This window comes from Sarcophilus harrisii, chromosome 2 (assembly GCF_902635505.1).
Source record: "Sarcophilus harrisii chromosome 2, mSarHar1.11, whole genome shotgun sequence".
Classification (NCBI taxonomy): Eukaryota; Metazoa; Chordata; class Mammalia; order Dasyuromorphia; family Dasyuridae; genus Sarcophilus; species Sarcophilus harrisii.
This window is the reverse complement of record NC_045427.1, coordinates 17253655-17279400: the sequence shown is the minus strand read 5'-3', so window position 1 is coordinate 17279400 and position 25746 is coordinate 17253655. Positions and strand designations below refer to the sequence as shown.

Sequence of the window (25746 nt, the reverse complement as noted above, 5' to 3'; positions counted from 1 at the left end):
TTATTATACTAGTTATATACATATATTAATATATAACAGAACTATATAAATAAAATACAAATATATGTATATATTATTTTAAGTATCTTAACATGTTTATTATATTATATAAATATCTAATTTATAATATTAGTTATATACTTATATGAATACAAAAGATGAATAGATATAATAGATATAAATAAATAAAATAGATATGTAGTACCTGGTCTCAATTATCTCCATGCCTATCTGAGAATAAATGAGCTAACAGAATGTGATGAGGGGACTAAAAAAAAAAGCTGAAGCCATGGTAATGCTTTCCCTCGATGATTTTTTGTAGGAGTGTACCAATGTTTGCTGTGATGCCGTAACATGTAAAATCAAGCCAAATTTTAAGTGTGCATTTGGAGAATGCTGTGAAAACTGCCAGGTAAGATGGTGATCAATATCCCGCATTCATAAAAATAATGAGGCCAACAAAGTAAGCAATGATGATAATTATAATTAATATAACAAGAACAGCCAATGTATGTTCAGAATTCTAGATTCCTTGCATCAATCATTGAAAGCAAAAGTCCATGGGTTAAGGTGGTATAAAGCATGAAAAGAGCACACCAAAAAACCATAAAAAATTCAACATCAAGGAATCTGTTTTTCATTCGTTCCAGCTTGCATGTTCTTTGTTTGTGAGATAGAGATGATCAGAAGTTTTCCTGATCTTCCTTTTTCAGGGTGTCCCTTTCTCTGTCTGATATCTTTACTTCTTAAAAAGGCTGTGGTGAAGTTTGTGATTGGTGTTGAAATGTTTATTTTGTTCTGTATGCAGAACAGTTACAGCCAATTATAGTGATCTAAATATGATGATGAGAGGATCAAAGAGCTGGACTTCCAAGGGGCTTTCTTTAGCCATTGTCATATCTAGAGATACAATATCTATGATTGAGGGGGTTACATCTAATGAAGGAATGAATGCAATTAAATAAAAATAAAATTTGTAAAATAGTTACTATGTGTCAGCATGATCTCTATGGTGAATGCTGGAAATACAGAAAAGTGCAGGGAAACCAGTTTTTGCCCTCAGGGAAGTCATAATTTCATAGTACTGAATGGCACAGGTATTTTAGTTGTAGGAATTGTAGGAAATCAACAGGGTGAATCAGTGAGGGAGCTTGCAAAGCTGAGAGATCTTTAGAATGTAAGAGAGCTGTTTTGGCAGAGAACTGGAAAATATGCTAGGACCAGATTATATATGAACTAGAATAAACTGAATTTGCAATTGACTTCATTGGGAGTAGAGGACCATTGAAGGGATATAGGTCTATGGATATAGAATATGAGAGAGAGAGAGAGAGAGAGAGAGAGAGAGAGAGAGGTCTATCTAATATGTGCACTTTTAGATAGGTTTATATTTAGAGAGATAGGCAGATAGTAGATAGCTGGAAGGATAACTAGGTGGATTGGTGGGTAGATGGTAGGTAGCTAGCAGTTAGGTAGATTGATAGATAGACCAGATAGGATAGATCAAAAGATAGATTGATAGAAAATATAGTAGAGAGCTAGAAAAATGGAATAGTTAGATGGTTGAATAAATAAGATAGATTGAAAGATAGATTGACATGTATTGGTCAACCTGCCATCTGGAGGAAGCGGTGGGGGGAAGGAGGGGGAAAGTTGTAACAAAAGGTTTTGCAAATATCAATGCTGAAAAATTATCCATGCAGATATCTTGTAAATAAAAAGCTATAATAAAAAAGATAGATTGATAGTTAGATAGGATAAATAGATGGATGTCAGATAGATAGTTGGATGCATGGATGGACACACACATGTAAAATCCCTCTTTGTTTCCTCCTTGGAATACAAAATTTATCTTGGATTCTTGAAATGTCATTGAAACATATGATTTGATAGGTCCTATTCATGTCAAATATTGGCTCAACAAGTCACTCTGTGTATACTTGCAGAAAACCATCCCAGCTAGGCTGAGAGAGTCCTGTCAGCAAGTTGGCTACAGGATTGTAAATTATTTGGCCACAATTTCTTCTGATAAGTTCTATTTCTTCTGAAGGGGTCAGGGAGGGATGTGAACCCAAGATCTCTGACTTTGGATCAATACTATTTCCAAGAATGCTTAGAGAAACTTTATTTTTTGCATATGCTAAATTATTCAACTGAATTGTGAGGTGCTTACATCAAAGGAGGGAGTCCCCACATTGCCATATTATTGATCTTTAAACTATTGAAAGCTTGCAGGAAGAGTGTCCATCTGACAGCAATACTAGTTTGACCCTGTAGATTTATTATATTATATTGAAAGCTCTTTGAATTTTTAAAATGCAATATATGCATAGTTTTTCATTTTATTACTGCTGTATATTTTTATTTCATTTCTTGGCTATATTGGTATATGATTTTCTTTCTCTGGTGATCCTTCTATGATTTTGGTATTCAGACTAAATATATTTTGATAGTAGGAATTGAGTGGAACTCCTTCACTTCTTTCCTTTTGAAAGCAATGTTTATAGCCTAAGTCACAAGCAGGATTGGCACTCCTGTTCTGATGAGTTCTAGAGTATCTCTCTAGACACTATTTTGGGTTCCAGATCCCTTAAGGTTGCCCTGCACCATGCAATTCTCTCTCTCTCTCTTTTTAATTTTAATAGCCTTTTATTTACAGGTTATATGTATGGATAACTCTACAGCATCACCATGCAATTCTCAATGATGAAAAGCAGCAGAGGAGGTGGCAAAGTCACAAAAAAAATCAAAAGTGGCAGAAACAGGATTTTGACCCAGGTGTCCTGGCCCCAGCTGCCTCTCCCTCAACACTTCACCATGCTGATGGCTACCTGGGTGCAGGGTCAGAAATAGAGACAACTTCCTCTTAATTTTTTTAAACTTTTCTTCTAGATAAAAAAGGCTGGAACATTGTGCAGGCCAGCAAAAGATGAATGTGACCTGCCAGAAATGTGTGATGGCAAGTCTGGGAGCTGTCCCAAAGATCGATTCCGAGTCAATGGATTTCCCTGCCAAAATGGGCAAGGTTACTGTCGGATGGGACAATGCCCGACCTTACAGGACCAGTGTGTCAGTCTTTGGGGAGAAGGTAAGAGTTGAAAGATGTTGAGGTTTATAACCTTGTAAACTCTTTGAAGACAAGGATCCTTTTCATTTAGTCTTTATATACCTAATGTTTAGTACACAATGTTTAGCACACCAAAAGGCAGCTAGGTGGGGCAATGGAGAAAATATTCTTGAATCAAGAAAATCTAGGTTCCAAGTCTAGCTCAGATATTAACTAACTAGCTGTTTGACCTTAGGAAAGGCACCTAAAATGTCTGTGCTTTGGTTTCTTCATCTAAAAGATGGTAATATGGCCTTCCCTTCACCATCAGCACCCAAATTCCTCAGCCCCCAAAGGCCTTATCTCTTGAGTTGTATACTTTAACCTCTCATATACATTTTCTAGTAGATTGTATACATTAACCTCTCAAGAATAAATTAAAAAAAAATGGTGATAATTATATGTCTACTTCACAAAATTGTTGTAAGGATTAACTACGATAACATATATGTAAAGCACATTGCAAATCTTAAAGTGCTAGCTACTATTATTGTAGATATTGTTTATTGATTTATTGAGGATGGAAGAAACAAGTATTTACTAAGTGACTATTATGTGCTAGGCACTGTCAGGAACAGTCAGACATGACTAAAAAGACTGAACAACTGTGCTAAGCTCTTCTACAAATATCTAATTTGATTCTGACAACTACAGGAGGTAGGCACTATTTTCATTATCCCATTTTGCAGTTAAGGAAACTGAGTCACAGAGCAGTTAAATGACTTGTTCAGAGTCATAGAGCCATTTAGTGGGGGAGTTTGGATTTGAACTCAGATTTTTTCTGATTCTAGACCCAGTGCTCCATGTGCTATAGCACCACCTAACCACTTGCTGACTTTTGGTTCATAGTCATTGACATGCTGAAGTTTATATCACCCAGCTATTTTTATGACTATTTTATCGAAAACTTAGCTTTCCTGCACAAAATTGCCTGATCTGAATTCATAATCCTCTGAAAAAAATGGATAATCAGTCAGGAAGAACCTTGTGTCAATTTGATACAGTGACTAGAACAGAGGATTTAGATTCAAATCATGTGGTGAACTCACTTAACTTCCCTCAGCCTCAGTTTCTTCCACATGTAAAATGGGAATATTAGTAACACCCACTAGATAATTTTGTTGTGAGGACCAAAAGAGACAATCTATGTTAACCATTTTAGAAATCTTAAATTTCTCTATTCATTTCAACTACTATGAATTTACAAATAGGCCAATTGTTGTTTTTTATATAGACTACTGACAGTTTGACTCTGGTCTTCTTAAATGTTCCTCATTCTACACTGATTGGTCTTAAAATCATAGATTTCAAGCAGAAAAGACCTAATAAATTAACTAGAGCAACCCCTTCCCTTTTATACCTAAGAAACTGAAGTTAAAGCAGATGAAGTAATGTGCTTTCTAGAACCCCCAAATTGGGGTGCCAAAATATTCTATGCTTTCTAGAGCCCCCACACTGGAGTACCAAAATATACCATCTGGTCTAGTTCTCTGGAGGATCTTGGGACCAGCCCGAGTCCTTGGTCTTAGTGGAAGAGTGAAGAAGGCAGGAGACTCATGAGGCTGGTTGAAGATGTGATTCTCTACAGATAATTTGAAGCCAGAGCATCAGCAAACCAAGTTGCCTTTTCAATGTAATATATGGTCTGCCTCCCATTGCTAGGAGACTCTTCTTTGGATTTCTAATGGCAATGGGCTTATACTATCTTTCAGGGACTATTTCTTGACAGTTAGATAAATAGTGGACTCCAAACAGATATATCTAAAGATTTAAATACTCAGCATTTCATTAAAAGAACATCTTGATGAATCATTTTAATTCATATTTGGGCAAAATGGCTTCTGTGTCATGGCAGAGGGGCTGATTTAGCTGTCTCCTGGAGTTTTCTACTGTCTCTGTCTAACCTGGATATATATATATATATATATATATATATATATATATATATATATATATATATAATGTTTTGCATTTAATACAGCATACATCAATCTAGAAGGTTGGTCTCAAAGCCAGGAAAATCAGTGTTTACATCTTTCTCTTTTATGTATTGGCTATATGTCAAATAATGGAATCTCTCAATACTTTGTCAATCTCTAAATCTATAAGAAGCAGAGAATGTACTGACTTACAATTAGAGAGGCAGTTTCCACATCTGAAAGTTCCCTGTACCAATCCCTGTACCAATGGAATCACAAACCTGGTGCCCATGACCCTACTTAGTACAGTACCTATTAATACTCATATGCAAACACACATACACATTCAAACACATGTCAATAGATATACACACAATCCATGTATACGTGTGTGTGTGTGTGTGTGTGTGTGTTTGTGTGTATGTACCAGCCTTCAAGGACCACTTTCTCTTCTTGATCACTCATAGGTAGATTAGGTTCCCAGAAAGTAAGTATTCCTTTTCACAGAGAGGAGTTAGAGTTTATAATCCAATTCTATAGGATTCCCCATCTAATTTTCTCCTTAATAATGATCAAACAATTGATATTAATTAGCTTTTACAACATATACTGACAAGATACAGTAAGAACAGAGATTAAAAAAAAACAAAAACAATCTCTTAAACTTGGGCATATTCTCTGCCCTGAACAGTTCTCTGGGAAGAGAGGAAGCTCTCTTTCCACATATGCTAAAGCAGGGATCCACAGCTTCTGATTTAAGGAAGTCATTTTCTCTCTTTCCAAAATTCTCATGAAATGAAATAAAAATAAAATCCCCCCGTGTCCAATGCTTTGTTAGCTCTGAGTGTCGGTGCCCTTGCAGAGTTCTGAGGCTACTTGTTCTTGCTCTAGGGTCATTACTACCACCAACAAATCTCATGACCCTTACTCTCAAGGAGCTCACATTGTAATGAGGGAGATGATGTGCAAACAACGTACATTCTGATGTTTTTTTCTCCAGAGTAGGGATAGGGAGTTAATTAATTCCTCTTAGCTGTTGTTATTCTCTGTTTATAGATACAAGGGTCTTCCTCCTCTAAGAATTCTTGAAATTTGTCTAGCTTTTGCTTATACGATCCTATCCTTATATATACACAAGCCAAGAGGTGTATTTAATTCTTCCTGAAAATCCCAATACATTTCATAAACAGAGTAATGCAATTTCATCTAATGATTCAGAACATTCAATGTATTATCCCTTTCAAAATGAGTAAGGATTTGCTTTTGTCTTTAATTGAATGAATTCATGAAGCAATCAAAGTTGTGTTTTTTTTCCTTTTTCTTTTTTTTCCTTTTCTTTTTCATTTTTGCAAAGATGTGTTTTCATCTGCAAGGAGTAGGGCACCTTGTAGTTTACATTACTTGGGTTTATATGTATAATATACATGTGTGCATGTAAACAGTCTTTCTCCAAACTTGTCTCCCAAAACTGCATGATACCAGGGGCTCAAGCTGCTGAGAGATCTTGCTTCGACATAAACAATGTTGGTTCAACTTATGGCTACTGCCGAAGGGTGGATGACATGCACATTCCTTGTAAAGCAGGGTAAGGACCTTGACTTTTTCCATCTGCAGGTTCCAAGAATAAAGGGACAGTTGCATGGCTATTTGATAACTCTGGTTTAGCCCTTATTTGGAGAGAGAAACTTGGAAATGAGTCAAACAAATGGTATTGAGAGGAGGCAAGTGGAGAATAAAGTTAGAAAGCATCATTTTCCTGTTCCTCATTTCTTTTCATCAATTCTATGAATTTTTAAGAGTATCCCATTTCCCATATTTTAACTAAGGGAAACTAGGTCCTAATTCTGCGTCTTTTCACATTTACCTGTATTTCTTGAAACATGTTACTTAACCTCAGCTGGCTACCATTTTCTTAAGTTAACTTATATTTAAAGCAACAACAAAAGGAAGACTGGCAAAGGTGTCTTGCAAAACGTGGGAGTGACCCATGTCATGAAGGAAGCTACAGCTGCAGAGATCAGAAAGGAGAACAGTCCAGGAATCAATTACAGCTAATGCAAAAGCAAAAAGATGGGGTATGGAATAGCATATGTGAAAAAAAAAGCAATTAAGGAAATGTGTCTGAACCAAAGAATGTATGTATATATGGGTCATATATGAGAAAATTGGAAAGGAATGAAGGGGATAGGTTGGGAAAACTTTCAGTGCCAAACAAAGCAGTTTCTATTTCATCCTAAAGAGATCCCTTTGTCTCTGAGTACAAGATGGATTGGAGGGGGGAAAGAGTTGATTAAGAGAGAACATTAGAAGGCTATTATAGTAGTAAAAGTAAGAGATAAAGAGGATATGAATTTAAAATGTATTTGGTTGAATAAAGAGAAGGAAATAGATCCTAGAGATTTTCTGGCAAAAGAAAATTAAAGATGAGGCAATTGACTGGATAGAAGGAATGACTCAGAAGGAGGAAATGAAGATGTATATGAACATCAGTCAATCAATCAATATTAAGTTATGATTGATCCTGATTTAATCCATTTACAGAGATTAGGGGATAGGAGTAAGGATGGAATTAGACTGGAACTTAAGGAAAGTGGCTGACAAGAATTTTTTGGCCACTCCATGTATGTTCTTTAGCATGGGGACACAGGACCCATGACTCATTGAGAGAAGAACCAGAACACATATAGCCCCATCTCCTCAGAAAGTGGTTGAATCTAATACATGCTACCCATTCATTTCATATGAATTTATCAATCACTTACTGTATGCAAAATGTTAAGGATACGAAGACAAAACAAAGATTATTCACCTCTCTCTAAAGGAGTTTGCAGTTCACTGATTACTCTTTAAACTGGTGGTATGAAATTTAAATACACTAGAATTAAGCTAAAAAAAATTTAAACTAAATTAAAAAATTGAAAAAAAAAAGTACTAAACTATACATAAGGATATTTGAGAGCTGAATATTGATTTAGAAAATCACAAATTAACATGACCTATGCTTTATGTATTTTTATATTTTATTAACTTATTTTAATTGCATTTTAATCTGGTTGGCCATACTGGGATGTATCGAGGTAGCATAGCCAATGAATTTGACACCTCAGCTTTAGGTCATCATCTTCACTCTCCCTATTGCTAAAACTTTCTTATTTTTTCCTCCTAGGAGTTTTTTGTGTGGCAAATTATACTGTTATGGAGGATCAGATGTTTTGCCCTGGAAGGGAAAGATCATGTCTTTCCTGACCTGTAAAACATTCTCACCAGAAGACAGCAACCAAGAGGTTTCTATGGTGGCCAATGGAACCAAATGTGGAGACAAGAGTGTATGTTAACATTGATGGTCTTGGCTCCAAGGAGTCTTTGATTCCTAGTTATTGGTTTATATCCATAAGCAGAATGGCTTGTTTAAGAGGGATAACGTTTCTATGCATGTATGTGTATGGGCTGCAAAATGTGTGAATTGAATGATGAATCCACTGATCATACACTAAATAATGCATTAAATATAATGTAATGGGTGGAGAGCCAGCCTTAGAACTGACAACCTACCTTTATCATTTGCTATCTGTGTGACTCTAAATAGATTACTACCTTCTTATTTCTCCAGTCTAAAGTTGCATCTTACAGAGGTGGCTACTCACCTTGCTGGAGGGTATTTCCTCTTCTGGAGTTTTCTGTAGATTTTAACTGTCAGATCTTATTTCTAAGGCTTTGTTTTAACTCTGTTAGCCCAGAAAAGCTTCCTAATCAAGCCTCCCTAAACTTTCCAATGTAATAAAACTCTGTGGTAAAAGGAGTCAAGGATTGGTTAGAGAAGGTGTCAGGATTCCAGCCAACAATGTCCCTGTAGGTTTCAACCCTACAAATCATTTTTTCAACTTAATCGTCACAACTGTGGAAACCAAACAAATGCCCATCCATTTGTCATAGAATCTACCAATCTAAATCCTATTCTTTTTCTGGAAGAAAGTCAGCATGGAATAGTGGGTAGAATTCTGGAAGTGGAGTCAGGACTTAGGATTTACATTCCACTTTGCACACTCTAAAGGGTTAGGGTTAGGGTTAGGGTTTGTGGGGGCTGTATTCAGCACATTTTAAAAATAAAATGGACATGTATACAGTAACATGAGGAGAAGGGAGGGTCCAAGAGTGATCTATGTCATTCACCCTCATGCTAAAAGTTGAGATTCTTCTTTTCTTTTTTTTTAATAATAGCCTTTTATTTTCAAAAATTTATGCAAAGCTAGTTCTCAGCATTCATCCTTGCAAACTCTTGAGTTCCAATTTTTTTTCCATCCCTCTCTTCCTCCCATCCCTTCTCCTAGACAGCAAGTAATTCAATATTTGTTAAATATGTACATATTTCCACAATTATCATGCTGCACAAGATAAATCAGATCAAAAAGGAAAAAAAAAACATGAGAAAGAAAGCAAAATGCAAACAACAAAAAAGGTGGAAATACTATGGGAAAATACACTCAATCCTCATAGTCTTTCTGGATGTAGTTGACTCTTTCCATCACACATCTATTTGAATTGACCTGGATCAGAAGAGTCAAGTTCATCAGAATTGATCACTGATTAATCTTATTGTTGTTGTGTACAATTTTTTCTTGGTTCTACTCACTTCATTTAACATCAATTCATGAAAATCTCTCCAGCTCTCTGAAATCATTCTGCTGATCATTTCTTACAGAACAAGAATAATCTATAATATGCATATACTGTAACATTCCCCAATTGATAGACATCTACTGTTTCTAATACCTTGCCACTACAAAAAGGGCTGCTACAAATAGTTTTATACATGTGGGTCCTTTTCCCTTTTTATGATCTCTTTGGGATACAGGCCCAGTAGAGACACTGCTGGATTAAAGGTTATGTATAGTTTGATAGCCCTTTGGGCATAGTTCCAAACTTCATTCTAGAATGGTTGGATCAGTGAAAGTTGTGATTCTTTTAGCAAATAATTTTTTCTGGGGATGTTGAACTGAATGGAAGCCAGAAGAGAGCGATGTCTTATTCCTCTGTGGTTTTTTTCCTCCTACCCCTCCAGGTATGCATCAATGGAGATTGTATAGACATTGAGGATGCCTACAAGTCATCGAACTGTTCTTCAAAGTGCAAAGGACATGCGGTAAGTTCAGATTATTGATTCCTAAAACTTCCTGAATCCCAGACAATTTTAAGTCACTTTAAGTCAATTCAGCAAACATTTATTTAAGGCTTACAGCATGCAATGCATTGTGTAAACACAGGGGGAAAATCATGCTCCTTAGACAGTTTACTTACTAGTTGTATAATCCTTGGCAAATCATTTAAACCTAATTGTCTTGGAAAAAATAATGCTCCTTGCCCTCAGCTTTTTTTATATTTTACAAAGAGGTGGAATAGTGGTAGTATAAGACAAGGTATGCCTATAAAATTAGGCAATATACCATGATAAAACAATTAGAGAGGAGGAAACATAATTTTAGGTAAGCCCTGGGAAGATCATTGATGATGGAAGAAACAGGGAAAGCTTCCTGAAGGAGGTTTAGAGTTTGGCTTTAAGAGTTAAATAGAAATTGTGGAGGTGAGAAAGAGAAGGAAGGATGTTTCAGTAAAACACTCAGAGTTAAAAAAGATTGCAAATAGGAGAACTGGGGAGGTACAGGGAGAAGAAGTAATCTAATTTAGTTGAATGATAGGAGGTGTTTTTTTTATTACATTTGGAAAACAAAGGATTATAGGACAATGACAATTGACTATGAAAATAAGGGTGGGTCTCTCAATTGTCATTTTTCTTCTTTTTTATTTGTCCAACTAAATGAGTGGTTTTTGGATTGGAAAGGGGAGAATTAAAAAATGTCTATTGGGAAAGCAATATGGAAAGAATACTAATTCTGGAGAGGACATGAGTTCAAATTCTACCTCTAATGATGACTACATTGTGACTTTGGATTAATCATTCATCTTCTATGGATCTCAGTTTCCTTCTCTGTAAAATGGGGGTTGGTCTGGATTTATGAGAACTCTTCAAGTCCTTATCCTGGGATCCTGGGAATCAACAGAAAAGATAAATAAAGGAATAATGAAATGATATATAACTTGCTCTTGATTCATTTCATATCATCTGACTAAGATAAATCTTAGGATATCAAAACAATAATAGCATTAGTTATCATTTCTATAGAACTTTAGGGTTTTCATGGCACTTTAAATAGTTTCCCATTCCATCCTTACAATAAACTTGGGAGATGGGTTACCAATGAAAATAAAAACCTTCAAGAAAAATTAAGTTAAAAAGAGAGAGATAGAGGGAGAATGTGTCAATCTGTATTCACATACAATCAGTCCCTTTGGGTATGGATAGGATTTTTCCTCCTAAGTCCTTCAGAGTAGTCATGGATGATTGTACCCTTGAGAATAGCAAAGCCATTAATAGCTGGTCATCCTAGAACATTACTATTACTTTGTATACAGTACATTTCTCTTTGCTTGAGGTTATAAAAAACATACCAGGGTTTTTTTTCCTTTTCTGAGAGCATCCTGCTCATCATTTCCCATAGAACAATAATAATATTCCATCGCAAACACATACCACAGTTTATTGAACCATTTCCCAATTGAGGGACAGCTTCTCAATTTCCAATTTATTTTTGTTTGGAGAAGAGATACGATCCTGTCCTTTAAAGAGGCAACATGGCACAGTAGAAAAGGCACTGGCTTTTGGAGACAAAGATCCTGGGTTCAAATCTCTATTCTATCACTTGTACAACCTAAGGCAACCAATTTTCACCATTTATAAAATAAAATGATTGAAATATATGATCTCTCAAGAATCTTCCCTATTTAAATCTATGATCCTATGATCTAATGCTTGAGTTGATAATAATCTCTCAGAAACCATAGGTAATGTGAATGACCTATTGACTGCCAGGGAGGGTAATGGAGTATCTAACAGGACAGCAGCTGTCATTGATCCTTTTGTTAAAATCCCCAATAAGTGACAGAAACTATGGGAAATATTAATAAACCATATCTCTGCTCTTCTAGGTCTGTGACCATGAGCTTCAGTGTCAGTGTGAAGAAGGATGGCTACCTCCCAACTGTGACAATTCCACCATTGTTTTCCGTGGGTATTATTAACTTTATTATTGTAGCTATTAATGTGTGACTATTCATATCCATTCTGATTCTTCTTTGGAGAAGTATATGCTTGGGTGGGTATTCATGTGTGTCTTTAAGGTATACATGCTAATCAAGTAAGAATTTTATTGATTGGCCTTTGTAATAAATCAGCTTCACAAGTAATAATGATACTTCCCACATTTTTATAGTACTTTTAAGTTTGCAATGAGTTTTACTCACTACTGCTCTGAACCTCAAGTTTCTAAGCATGTTGGGCAGAATGGAGTCAGCTCAATACCATGTGAAGGGCAGTGACAAATATATTTGTCACTTCCGAAACCATTATTGATGAGACAGAGAACAAAACCAGAAATGAAATAATTTTTAAAAGTTTGTTAAAGTATCTGTAAGATGAGAGTAAAAAAAAAAAAAAAAAAAAAAAGGTGGCTCACTCCACCTGAGTGTCTGTAATTTACATATCATATTAAATTCAAAAAAAGATACAAGGAAATAGTTGCTGACTGACCAATACAGAAACAGTTTCCAGGAAAAAAAAAAAATATATATATATATATATATATATGTCTATATATGGGTTGCTTGAGATTTATACTAGGAGAAAACTCCATCTATATCTTGCAATAATCTTCAATAAGATAAGGTTTCCAGTTAGGATGACCTATATCCTGAGATAATCATTTTTAAAAGTTCAATTAAATTATAAAAGTAGATAAGATTCTTAGTCAAATAATTGAGTCAGAAGAGACATCTTTTCACTATTCATCTCAAAAGCTCTATAGAATCTTTTTAAGAAGGGTTAGGGATTAGACTAATACAACTCATAATCTGGAGAACAAATTGGACTTAGACTTGCACAAGGAAATAAATATACTATGCAATAAAAGGAGATTTTTCAGACATTGAAAGAACACACATAGGCCGTAAGTATCACAAAAAGTTTTTTTTAAAGACAAATTCACAATTTCATGGTTTATTCAGTTATAAAATTTGACAAAACTTAACCTAATTATTTTAATTTTGCATAATCTAATATATCTCCTAAGGAATCTAGTTAAATATTTCTATAGATAAACTAATTGCTGATTAAACTATATTAAATCAACTTATTTATTTTTGGGTCATAGCCATCCTGTGTAGCTGCATGATAGACACTTAGAGACATTTTCTTTTAATTTTTTACTTAATTTTTTGAGTTATGATGCTCCAATTCCTCCTTTACCCATTGAGAAGGTAGAGAATATAATTCCCAATATATTTTTGAAATCATGGAAAACATTTTCCCATATTTTCCAAGTAATAAAGGTAAAAAAAAAAATCAAGAAAATGAAAAAAAAGCATGCTTCAGCCTTAACTCAAAGTTCATCAGTTTTCTCTTTGGAGGTAAATAACATTTTAAACCATAAATCCTTTGGTATTGTCTTAGATCATTATCTTGATTGGAGTAGCTAAATCTTTCACAGATGATCAACATACAATATTGCTGTCACTGTCTACAATGTTCCCCTGGTATTGTTCATTTCAATTTGCATCAGTTTTTTATAAATCTTCTCATGTTTTTCCCCCAAATAATCCTGTTCATCATTCCTTAGAGGACAATAGTATCCTATCTCAATCATATGCCATGACTTGTTCAGCCATTCTTTTATTGATAAGTGCTCCTCAATTTCCAGTTCTTTGTTACTACAAGAAGAGTTGCTATATATAGTTTTTTCTTTGATCTTCTTCCTCCTCCTTATCTTTCTTCTTCTTCTTCTTCATCAGTTTGCATCTCTGCCAACAATGCATTAGTGTTTTAATTCTTTCACAATCTCTCCAGCATCTGCCACTTCCCTGTTCTGTCATATTACTAAATTTGATAGGTGTTATAAAGTTATGTTAATATGTCTTTCTCTAATCAACAGTAACTTTGAGCATATTTTGATATAATTCTTGGTAGCTTTTAATTCTGCTTTTGAAAACTTCCTGTTTATAGTCTTTGATCCTAAATTGGGGAATGACTTTTAATATTTTAAAAATAAATTTAATTCAGTTCCCTATATGTCTAATAAATGAGGCCTTTATTAGAGAAACTTGTAAGTCTATTCCAGCACCTTTCTGACACTGCCCTCTACCCCCCTCCATTTTTTTTTGCTTTCCTTCAAATTTTGAGTGCATTGATTTTCCTTGTGCAAAACTTTTCTTAATTTCATGAAATTGATAGTATTCATTTTACTTCCAATGAGCTTCTCTATCTCTTGCTTGGCCACGTCATTCTTTTCCATGGATCTGATAGGTAAATTTTTTAATGCTTCCCTGATTTTCTTATGATATCACTCTTTATATCTTATGCCCATTTTGACCTTATCTTGGTACACCTTATGCAATGTTTACTTATGCCTGTTTTCTGCCAAAATGTTTTCAATTTTTCCCAGAAAGTTTGGTTAAACAGTAAGTTCTTGCTCTTAAAATTTAGATATTTGATATGGATTTATTTGTTAGCCAATACTAAATCGGGCTTGGCCTAGGATCTATTGGTGGCTAATTAGAATCAGATTGGTTTTGGTTTAAGGCCTAGTCCTTAAGAAATATAGCCAGTAAACTACACACACACACACACACACACACACACACACACACACACACATATAAGTATACAAATATTTATATTTATATAAAATGTAGACTGTGGACAAATAAACTGGGTATTTGCCAAGCAAAATGCTCCATCAAAAATAACATTCCTTCTTCATTAATCTATAACCTTCTAAGGTCCCAGTTCTTGTTTGGAAGACTTCACGAAAGTTCTCCCTTCATTGACTCCTTCATTGAAGTGGTTAGCTTTCTTTCTTAAACACCATCAAGCAGAAGCCTGTTCATCTTTCAAGGTCTCCTGCACTTGGCAACTCACTAAAGAAAGGAGCAGTAAATTCTTAAACAAATTAATTCTTGGAACACAAATTAACTCTTGAAGCAAAAGTGAATACTCTTTAAAATTGTAAACTCCTTCACATGCAGGATTAGACTGATGAATATTTAACAATTAGCTCTCAAAAATATGTATGCAAAATAATATATGCCAAGCAAAATGCTGAGCAAGGTTATTAACATTTTTTTTCATTTCTTTCTTAAGTCTACATAATCAAAAAAGAAAGGAAGGGAGGGAGGAAGGTAAGAAGGAAGGAAGGAAGGAAGGAAGGAAGGAAGGTAAGAAGGAAGGAAGGAAGGAAGGAAGGTAAGAAGGAAGGAAGGAAGAAAGGTAAGAAGGAAGGAAGGAAGGAAGGAAGGTAAGAAGGAAGGAAGGAAGGGATGGAGGGAAGGAGGGAGGGAGGAAGGAACCTTTGACTTATTTTGTTTATCAATTATTGAGGTGTAAGCACTGACACTAAAAATTTAACAATTAATCCTGACAAACTAGTTTGAGCTGGCACGATCAAACTTTTGTATATGTCATGATACAATATAAAAATACATCCTTTTAATAACCAGTTATTGAATCTTCCATGATAATGGAGGTACTAAGAATTTGAAGTTCCACAGTAAAATCATCCCATTTCTCAGTCCACATTTGGGGTGATTCCAACTACCTTTTCTTTTCTTTTAAGTCTACATTGGGAATGTTAACTTACAAATCCTTTTCTATCTCCCTGATTATTCAGGGGAAAACAATCTCTTCAATTTAAGCAACAAGAATATATTAAGCTGGGCCTGGAATCAAGAAGTTGAGTCTTTCTGAGCTCAAATGTAGTCTCAGACATTTCCTAGTTGTGTGAATATGGGCAATTTACCTTATGCCACTTTTCTCATCTGGGAAATGAGCTGGAGAAGGAAATAACAAATCATTCCATATCTTTGTGAAGAAAACCTAAGTGGGATCATGAAGGGTGGTTCATGACTGGAAAATGGCTGAATAAAATGCACTATTGCTTTACATAGTACCTGGCACATTGTAGGTACTTAGTAACTGTTGATTGGTAGCTTAACTTAATTTTCAGATACAGGGCCCTTAATGGACAAATACATTTTGGATATTCTTTTCTGTTACAGTAGCAAAAATAGGGCAAACAGAAACTAAAATAATAATAGTAATAAAAAATACACACACACACACACACACACACACACACACATATATATATATATATACATATATATATATATATATATATATCCATAAACATCTTGCATTTTGTATATGCCTGGGACAGTCATTACTGTTGAAAAATACTACAAGGTGTCTTGTTACTTTTTTCCTGATATCCTGACCTCTCTCTTCCAGTTTGCCCAAGCTTCTCTCTTGTCCTTTGGATTCCTGCAGTTTAGTAAGCTCCTTCTGAGCTTCCAGGTGATGGGTGATGGAAGCTCTGCCATTCCTGGGTTGGCTTATTCTCTCTTACTCAAATGCTCTTGTGCCACATGGATATGAACAAGCATTTCCCCAGCAGAAGCTCAGAGCTCTACCTCCTGCCAGACACAATCTTCCTGTTGCCACTCCTAGTTTCCAAGCCCAACAACACTGATGGCCTTTTTCAGACTGTCACTTAGAAGTTCAAAGTTGATGGTCTTTCATACTGTTTTCTGTTATTCTGAGTTGCCTTGTGGTTGACATAGAATTAAGGACCTTTCATTGCTCCTCCCTCCTCCCACAGGTGGCACTGATTTTCCCCTGGGGTAATTTAGGGCAAGTTATCATCTAGATTGGCAATAGGATTACTTAAATATGAGATCAAAGAATCATAGATTTTGAGCCCTAAAATCAATGGGCTCAAATTGATTTTTGATCAAATCCAATCCAAAGGTCTTCTAGTCCAACACTTATATTTTATAGATGAAGAAACAGGGGCACAGGGGATTCATAAACTCTTAAGATTACAAATTTCAAGGTGGACAGGATCTCGGAGACCATCTAATTCAACTCCTAATTTTGTAGAGAAGGAAATTGATCTCCTGGGAAGTTAAGTGATTTGGCAAAGATTTCATAAATAGTAATTACATCCTTACCATTCTATTAATGTTGTAACAAAGGGAAAATAGCATGTTATAATAGGAGTATTATCTCTGGAGTCACAGGACTGGATTTCAAATCCCCCCCCCCCGATAAATATTGCCTGTGTAAACTGAACTGATTACTTGACTGTCCTTAGTTCTGTTCCAACTTCTGTGACATGAGGAAGTTGGACTAGAAGGGGGACTTGTAATCTTGTGTGTATGTGTGTGTGCACCAAGGAAACCCTCCCTTTGAAAGTCTGATGAAGCCTGATGAGCCTAGCCCCCAGGTCTTCATGTAGCCACATTACCCCTTCCCTCCCTAGTCAGCCCTTGCCGTTCTCTAGATATAATCCAGCATTCTGTGAGCAAACAGCCTCACTTTCTTGTGTAATCAAGGGCAGTGTTGAACAGTAAAAAAACAAATTTCTATTTTAAATCTGTTCGAGATGTTTGGCCTTAAACAGGATACTTTATCACCCTAATCATCACTTTCCCCATTTGCAAAATGAAATGGCACTAAATGTTTTTCAGAGTGCCTTCCAATTCTAAGTTTACATCTGCATGATCCTCAAAGGACAGCCGTATTAAAAAGGAGATACTAGGGTTTGACCAGGAGTGAAGCTTTTGAGAAAAGCTGGGATTTATTTGCTCCATTCCACCTGTGCCTTTTTTTTGATTCAGTGTTTGTTCTTGATGCAGATTTCTCTATCATGTTCTCAATATCTTGTATTTATACTCTGAATTCTCATTGTGGTCAATTTTCTCATTGTGTCCTGAAAAGTGTAGATTTCTCCACTTAGTCTGAAAATCAAAGTCTTTTCTATTCTGTCTTCAAAATTGTAGATTTTTTTCCATTATGTCATGAACATTGTAGAAATCTTCATTATTTTCTGTACATTGTAGATTTCTCCCTCAGATTTCTCAGTGTTGGAGAATTGTAGTCTCATTGTTTTCTTAATGTTGTAGATTTATTCATTCTGTCCTCCACATTGTAAACTACTCCATCATGTTATCAGTGTCTGAAGTCTCTGCTTTATATTCTTAACATTACAGATATTTCCATTGTGACGGGCATACTGGTTGCACTCTCTATCATAGTCATCATTGCTGCAATTATAGTTCGACACCAGAGCACAGCTAAGAGGAAAAAAGTTCAGAGGTAAGTTTGCTTCCCTTGTGCAGAGATTCTCCTTCCAGTTTTGTGATTTTCTGAAAGGTTATCTAAATGGAGAGAGGACCCACAACTCTCACAGAAAAAAAAAATATTATTTTATTTTTAATAATAAAGAAATGTGCTCAAAAGTATTTTGAGTATTGGAGGAGGAGGAAAATATCACAAAGTCAAACCATGGTATCAAGACAACTTCCAAAAGACTTGTTCTACATAAAGCATTTTTCTATACAAAGAGGAAAATAATCTTACTGAAAAAGCTGACAATGTAAATACAGCATTTTATTATTTATATTATCTTCCACAGTTATTACCTTACTTGATTCTCAGAGCAATTCTTCAAGGGAGCAGTCCAAGTACTAGAATCCCAATTTCATAGTGAAGGAAATTAAGGCACAGAGAAACTAAGTGATATAAAAAAATTAGATTACATCTTCCTAAGGAGCAAAGAATTATAGTAAAAAATAATAAAATGTGTTTATGCTTCTATAAATTTTTCTTATTTTCCCCAACAGGTTTGAGAGGTAGACAGGATTAATGTTATTATCATTATTTTACAGAGGAGAAAAGTAAAGGAAAGATATTAAATGACTTCCAACGATGTTCAGGTCTCTGTGACAGAAAAATCAAATGGCCTTAGACACTTTCTACTTAGATTGCTTATTGGCATTCTTACCATTTCCTTCATTTAGTTTTAACTGGACACCAGAATGACAGAACACAGGAGAGCTTTCCAAATGTGAATTGTGTACTGGAAAGAAGTGATGTGGAGTAGTGGGTAGAAAGCTGGACTTAAAATCAGGAAGAACTGGATCCAAGTTCCATCTCTTAAACTCCTGGCTCTGATTCCAAGGATGTCATTTAATTTTGGTGTTCTAAGCAACTAAGACTTATGTTATAGAGAAGGTGCTAACTTACATTAGTAGGAGAAGATCCCTCATCTATAATTTCCTTATATCAATAATAGTTTTATAAAATATTTTTATGAATATTCATTTTATCCTTACAACTTTGAAAGGTAAGTGCTATTATTAATCTTTTTTGCCAATAAGGAAACTGAGTCAGACTGTGGTTAAGTGACTTGCTCAGAGTCATACACCTAGTTAGTGTCTAAGGCTGGATTTGAATTAAGATCCTCCTAACTCCAGATCCATCTATGCACTGTATTATCTAACTCATTATACCGGTGAAATTTCTGTCAATGAAATCGTAAGCCAATTCTTACTTCCTATGTACCAGGCATCTTGCCAGCCAGTGGAGATATATAATTCGAAAGAGAAACTGGTCCTGGCCTCCAGGATCTCAAATTCTGAGAATTATTGGACATAAATTCTATTATGTACAATTGTTGTTGAAAGTTGAATAACAGACTACTTTTAACCCTAGCCAATCCTGCCCCACCTCAGGCTCCAAATCAAGGCAATGGAAATCAAAGAGACAACGGGATTTACAGAGTACTCATTCCCATGAGGTAAGCCATCAATTGTATTACAGTTCCTTTGTCCTTCCCCAATTTTCTCCACCTCATAGTTCCTCAGCCCTGCCTTTTCCCTCCTTGGCTATCTTTTATCCAAATCAGATATCAATAAAAACATTATGTGTTAAGCATACATTTACATATGTAGTATATGAATGTATATGTATATTTTTGTAACTATATAAGGACTATGGTAAAAGGAAAAATAGAAGCTGAAGACAGACACAACCTGCTAAAAGGCTAAAAAGACAGAGGAGAGCTCATGCTTAGGTTGGGTGATCATGGATCGCTTCCTGAAGGAAGTAGCATTGCCATTATCTTTAAAGGATTAAAAAGATTTTTAATGAGTAAGGCTGTGAGAGAAAATATTCCAGGAAGGAAGAATAACATGATCAAAGGCACACAGATAGGAAAACATAGATGACTTTAGCTAAGATATAGGGCTCATAAAGAGAAATAGGGGGAATGAATTGGAGCAAGACTTTTGTTGGCAGTGAGCATAAGGTGAAGGTTTTGGATTCTATTACACAGGTACTAAGGAGCCAGTGAAGTCTGCCTTCAGGACACTTAGAATGTAATTTGGAGATGTAATTCACATAGGACAATCATTGACAGCAAAAATTATTTTGATCTAGGGAGTTACAGGGATGATGAATAGAACCATTCAGTAGTCCATCATTATTTTCTTTCCAGAACCAATAGTATTATTAACATGATTACTGTTCTCAACATTAGAGTAAGAAGCAGGTGAGAAAAGGCATTCATGATATTAGCCTAGATGTCAAGATACCAATATATTATTTAAATAAAGTAAAATTATGAATATTGTGTTTGAGCATTAGAGGATCCAGGAGACTGGTGTTAAATATTCGAGAGAGAGAGAGAGAGAAAGAGAGAGAGAGAGAGAGAGAGAGAGAGAGAGAGAGAGAGAGAGAGAGAGAGAGAGAGAAAGAAAGTGGGGGGGAGGGGGAAAGAAGAGAAGAAACAAAGGAAAGAAAGAAAAAAGAAAGAAGGAAAGAAAGAAAAAGAGAAAGGAAGGAAGGAAAACGGGAAGGAGGAAGGAAGGAAGGAAAGAGGGAGAGGGGAGGGAAGAAAGAAAGGAAGCTGTTTTTTGAGATGAGGGATTGTTTTGAAATTTGTATTTGTATAATAAGCTCCTGACACAGAGAAGTCATTTTAATAATTGCTTATTGGTAAATTATTGCAGATAGCTTAACTAATTACTATGAATTATAAGTTGATCTCAGAATCTTTTTTCGTCCTGGAGCTTTCAAGATTTTTCAGTGTTGCTTCTGAAAGAGTAGGACATTCATCTGCATGTAATAGATTTTTATTGTTTCCTTTTGTTGACATACTTTTTAAAAAATTTAGATGGGTCCAATCAGTTCAACTATGACTACACCTTCAATGGAAAGTAATACACCACCACTTTCTCTTGTAAGTATAACAAAATCTCTTCTTTCCTTTTTCACTCAACTTCTTTTCTAATTTCCCTAATATCATTCTTAGACCTCTTTATATACTTTTTTTCTCAGCCTTTACATTGTAAGTTCTTTGATCATTTCCAAAATTTCATGTCTCATCGCTTGAGTCCATCACTTCTTTATCAGGAGAGAGGTGGCCTAAAGGCATAAATTTTCAATTAAAGTCTGAGCTTTGAAGTATAACAGATCACATTGGAAGCTATCCTTTTTTAGGAACAAAACTACTTGGAAGACTCATGTTCTTCATTCATTATGTTCAAATTGGTAGTTAAATCCTTTAACTAACAAACTCTTCTCTTTCTCTAGCTAATTATAAAGCCAAATCTTCCACCACCTTTGATTCCTACAACTAGATCCTCATTTGTCCCCCGAGTAAGTAACTAATCAAGTGATTCTGCATGATTCCTCTTCTGAGGGCCACATGTAGGTTTATTCCAAACTTAGAATAAGAGTACTGTTTCCTTCTCTACATGCACTTTCCACATTTTAGTATGCATTTTGCTTAGCTATGTTATGCATGTCCTGGCTGTCCCTTTAATTATTATAAAGAGAAGAACCATAGAAAAACAAAGCTTCAGAGCTGAAGGAAGCTTCAGTGACCCCACTAAGACAATGATCAAAGGAATCTCCACTATAACATATGTGAAGAGTAGTTGTTTGACCTCTGCTCAAAGACTTCCAAGAGCGACAGTCCACCATCTCTCAGTGACCCATTTCACTTTTGGATAGCTCTGGTCACGGAGATGGCTAGTTCAGTGCTGGGTCTAGAATCAGGAATTAGGAAGACCTGAGTTCAAATCTAGTCTCAGGAAATGGCTGTGTGACCCTGGACCCTGTTTGCCTAATTCCATTCTAGTCCCCTTTTCCAAAAAAGCTCCATGGACAGTGCTAACTTGATACGTTCAGGACTTAAGACTGAGCAACATCAAAAGTCATTATGGATTTTTTCCCGACTCCAAGCCTAAATTATCCCATTTATAATTCCACCCATTGTATCTGGTCCTACCTCATATGTCCAAACAGAACAAATTGAATCCTTCTTCCATGCACTGCTGCTGTTGTTATACATTCATTTTTAATCCTAACTTTTTGCGACCCCATTTGGGGTGTTCATGGCAAAAACACTGGAATGGTTTGCATTTCTTAATTCAGGACCCCATCGTATAGATGAGGAAACTGTAGTTGAGGGGGAATAGGTGACTTTCTTAGGGAGCACTGGTAGTTAATATGGTTGAAGGAGATAAGAGTTTGACTCTGGGTCTCTAAATTCAGAGTCAACATTCTCTGCACTCACTTGAGACAGTATTTGTCCTGAGAAGAGACCTAGATTTGAACTGATCACTTGCGTGGTTCTTCTGTCTAACTTTTCCAGTAATGAAAAAGTTTGGACTAGATTATGTTTAGGGGGCTTGCCATCTTAATTTACACGCTTTTGAAAAAAAAATCACTTTTTCTTGTCTATTGGATTCAACTCTCTCCATCCTCTGATAATTTTGAATAACCACAACTGTAATAATGGTCAACACAATTTTACATGGGCTCCAGGGAACACCTCTATAATGTCACATTTGTAGTTTAAAGTCTGCTGGAAAAGGTGCATTTTACAGATGATGAAACACGTGCTCAAAGTGATTGAGTTTTTTATTTAGGGTCACATGTAGAGGGCCAGAACTCTGAAGAAGTATACTTGAAACAAGGTGTTTACTCAGTGTGATTGATGAGATTATGGTTCTCTAGTTCACATATACTTAGTACTTGGTATGGTGATGTAGTGGTTCTCTGGTTCACACATACTCAGTATACTATAATGATGTAATTGTAATAGGGTGTTTAAGGACTGAGAGAATTGGGGGAACAGTCAGTCAGACTGGGACAGACACACACTGTGATAGACTCAGACTGTGAAGGAGACAATAAAGTCTTTAGACTCTATTCCTGACCATCCTCATGGTGACTATTCTGCTGAGACCAAGACCTGTCTGGAGGACTTCCAGAAAGCTAGCCTGGAAATTATAGTCACACAGTCAAGAACTTGTCAGAAATGATATTTGAACCATATTTTCTTGACACTAAGTTTAGCATGCTCTTCACTTGGCCAACTCCCTCTCTGTCTTTCTGGGATTCCCTAGTGGATTTTAGCTTTAAATCTCTACTCTTCTTCTCATGGATTTTATTGGTGATGTGAATCTTGTTTCTTTCCTTATAAGTAAGGAAAGGATTACAAAATATAGTATGCAAAGTGAATCAGTGATACTGACTACCATTTTTCTTATAAGGATCTCAGGTTTATTAATTTCTATTTAAAACATTCACATGATAATTACTTATTATATTCATGCCAAAGCCTTCTCTTTTTTAGGGCACAAATCCCAAAGTTTGAATCACCTGCACAAGGATGGGTGAACAATCCAGAAGATAGGACAGGAATCTGGATGGAAGAAAAGACCTTCGTTTTTCAGGATCAATATTCTGGTGGATCTTAGTAGAGTAGACATTCAATCTTCAAGAGTAATATGCCCTCATGGAACAATGGTGGGACTATCATGATGCTCCACAATGATACCTTTTGGTGAAAAAAAAAAACTAGGGCAAAATAGAAGAACCTGACATTGAGTGGACTGCTTATTTAAGGGACTGGCTGGCTTCCTGGCCCACAAGAGATGGGAGAGGGTGATAATACTTAAAGCTTGAATGAAGAGTTAGGAATGGAGAATGAACCTGGGGTTTCACTGGTATAGGGAATTCCTGGGTGAGTAAATTCCCTTCACTAAACCAGGTCAGCATTTTTTTTTTCTGCCAATAAAAATCTTAAAGAGTTTCCTAGATTGACCCATACCTAACATTTTATACCAACATAAGATTGAAATGGGTTCATGATTTAGACACAAAGAGTGATATTTTAAGCAAATTAGAAAAACAAAGGATAGTTTTTCTTTCAGATCTATGGAGAAGGAAGAAATCTGTGGCCAAAGAAGAATCTGAGTACATCATTGAATAAAAAGTGGATGATTTTGATTATATTAAGTTAAAAAGGTTTTGTACAAACAAAACCAATGCAGACAAAATTAGAAGGGACTCAATAAACTGGGAAAATATTTACATTCAAGGGTTGTGATAAAGGACTCATTTCTAAAATATAGATAGAATTGACTCAGATTAATAAAAATTCAAGTTATTCTCCAATTGATAAGGATATGAAGGTCAAAGGATATGAGCAGGCAATTTTCAGATGAAGAAATTAAAACCATTTCTAGTCATATGAAGAGGTGTTCTAAATCATTATTGATCAGAGAAATGCAAATTATGTCAATTCTGAGGTACCACTACACATCTCTCAGATTGATTAAGATGACAGGAAAAGATAAGGAATGTGGGAAAACTGGGACACATATGTTGTTGGTGGAGATGTGAACTGACCAACCATTCTAGAGAGCAATTTGGAACTATGCCCAAAAGGCTCTCAAACTGTGCATACCCTTTGATCCTGCAGTATTTTTACTGGGTTTGTAACCTAAAGAGATCATAAAGAAGGGAAAGGGACCCACATGTGCAAAAATGTTTGTGACAGCCCTTTTTGTAGTGGCAAGAAATTGGAAACTGAGTGGATGCTCATCAGTTGGAGAATGGCTGAATAAATTATGGTATATGAATGTTATGGAATGTTATTGTTCTATAAGTAATGACCAGCAGGATGATTTCAGAGAGGCCTGGAGAGACTTACATGAACTGATGTTAAGTGAAATGAGCAGAACCAGAAGATCATTATACACGACAATAGCAAGATTATATGATTATCAATTCTGATGAACATGGCTCTCATCAACAATGAGGTGATTCAGACCAATTCCAATGGTCTTATGATAAAGGAAGCCATTTCATCCCAGAGAGAAGATGTAGGAACTGTATGTGGACCACAACATAGTATTTTCACTCTTTTTGTTGTTATTTGTTTGTATTTATTTTTCTTTCTCATTTTTTTCTACTTTTGGATCTGATTTTTCTTGTGCAGGATGCTATTTGTGGAAATATGCATAGTGGAACTGCATATGTTTAACACATATTGGATCAGTTGCCGAAAGGGGGAGGTGGGAAAGGGAGGGGAAAAAATTAGAACACAGGATTTTGTAGGGATGAATATTAAAAATTATCCATGTATATATTTTAAAAATTAAAAAAGTTATAATTTAACAAAAGTTTCCTAGAGCACAGAACTTATGTAATTTATCCAGGATCACATAGCCTAGGTGTTTCAGAAGAAGAACTTGAATACAGATCAAGGACAGGTCTCTCTCCACTATACACTGCTGAATGTAAAAACAAAGCATAACCAAAAAATATCTCTGTTGTTCTTGATGTTGACTTCTGCACATTGCTTCCTAACTTGGGTCAAATGAACTTGGAGGGCTAGCCCATGGTTAGAGATGACATTTGCAATCTGACAGAAAGCCAATGTTTCAGACCTGATCATGTCATAAACACTGTAGTTT

At 35.5% G+C, this 25746-nt stretch overlaps 1 protein-coding gene across 1 annotated transcript in view; it reads left to right on the top strand.

Moving 5' to 3' along the window:
• ADAM28 (ADAM metallopeptidase domain 28) overlaps window positions 1-24074 on the top strand; it is a 73215-nt gene extending 49141 nt beyond the window's left edge. The window contains exons 13-22 of the mRNA XM_023495299.2: window positions 323-412; window positions 2893-3088; window positions 6508-6610; window positions 8192-8351; window positions 10085-10165; window positions 12067-12145; window positions 18181-18286; window positions 19685-19769; window positions 21147-21212; window positions 23619-24074. Of these exons, the coding sequence (XP_023351067.1) occupies window positions 323-412; window positions 2893-3088; window positions 6508-6610; window positions 8192-8351; window positions 10085-10165; window positions 12067-12145; window positions 18181-18286; window positions 19685-19769; window positions 21147-21212; window positions 23619-23639 (987 nt within the window). The 3' untranslated portion in view covers window positions 23640-24074. The remainder of the gene's footprint in view (window positions 1-322; window positions 413-2892; window positions 3089-6507; window positions 6611-8191; window positions 8352-10084; window positions 10166-12066; window positions 12146-18180; window positions 18287-19684; window positions 19770-21146; window positions 21213-23618) is intronic.
• Window positions 24075-25746: the final 1672 nt, after the last annotated feature.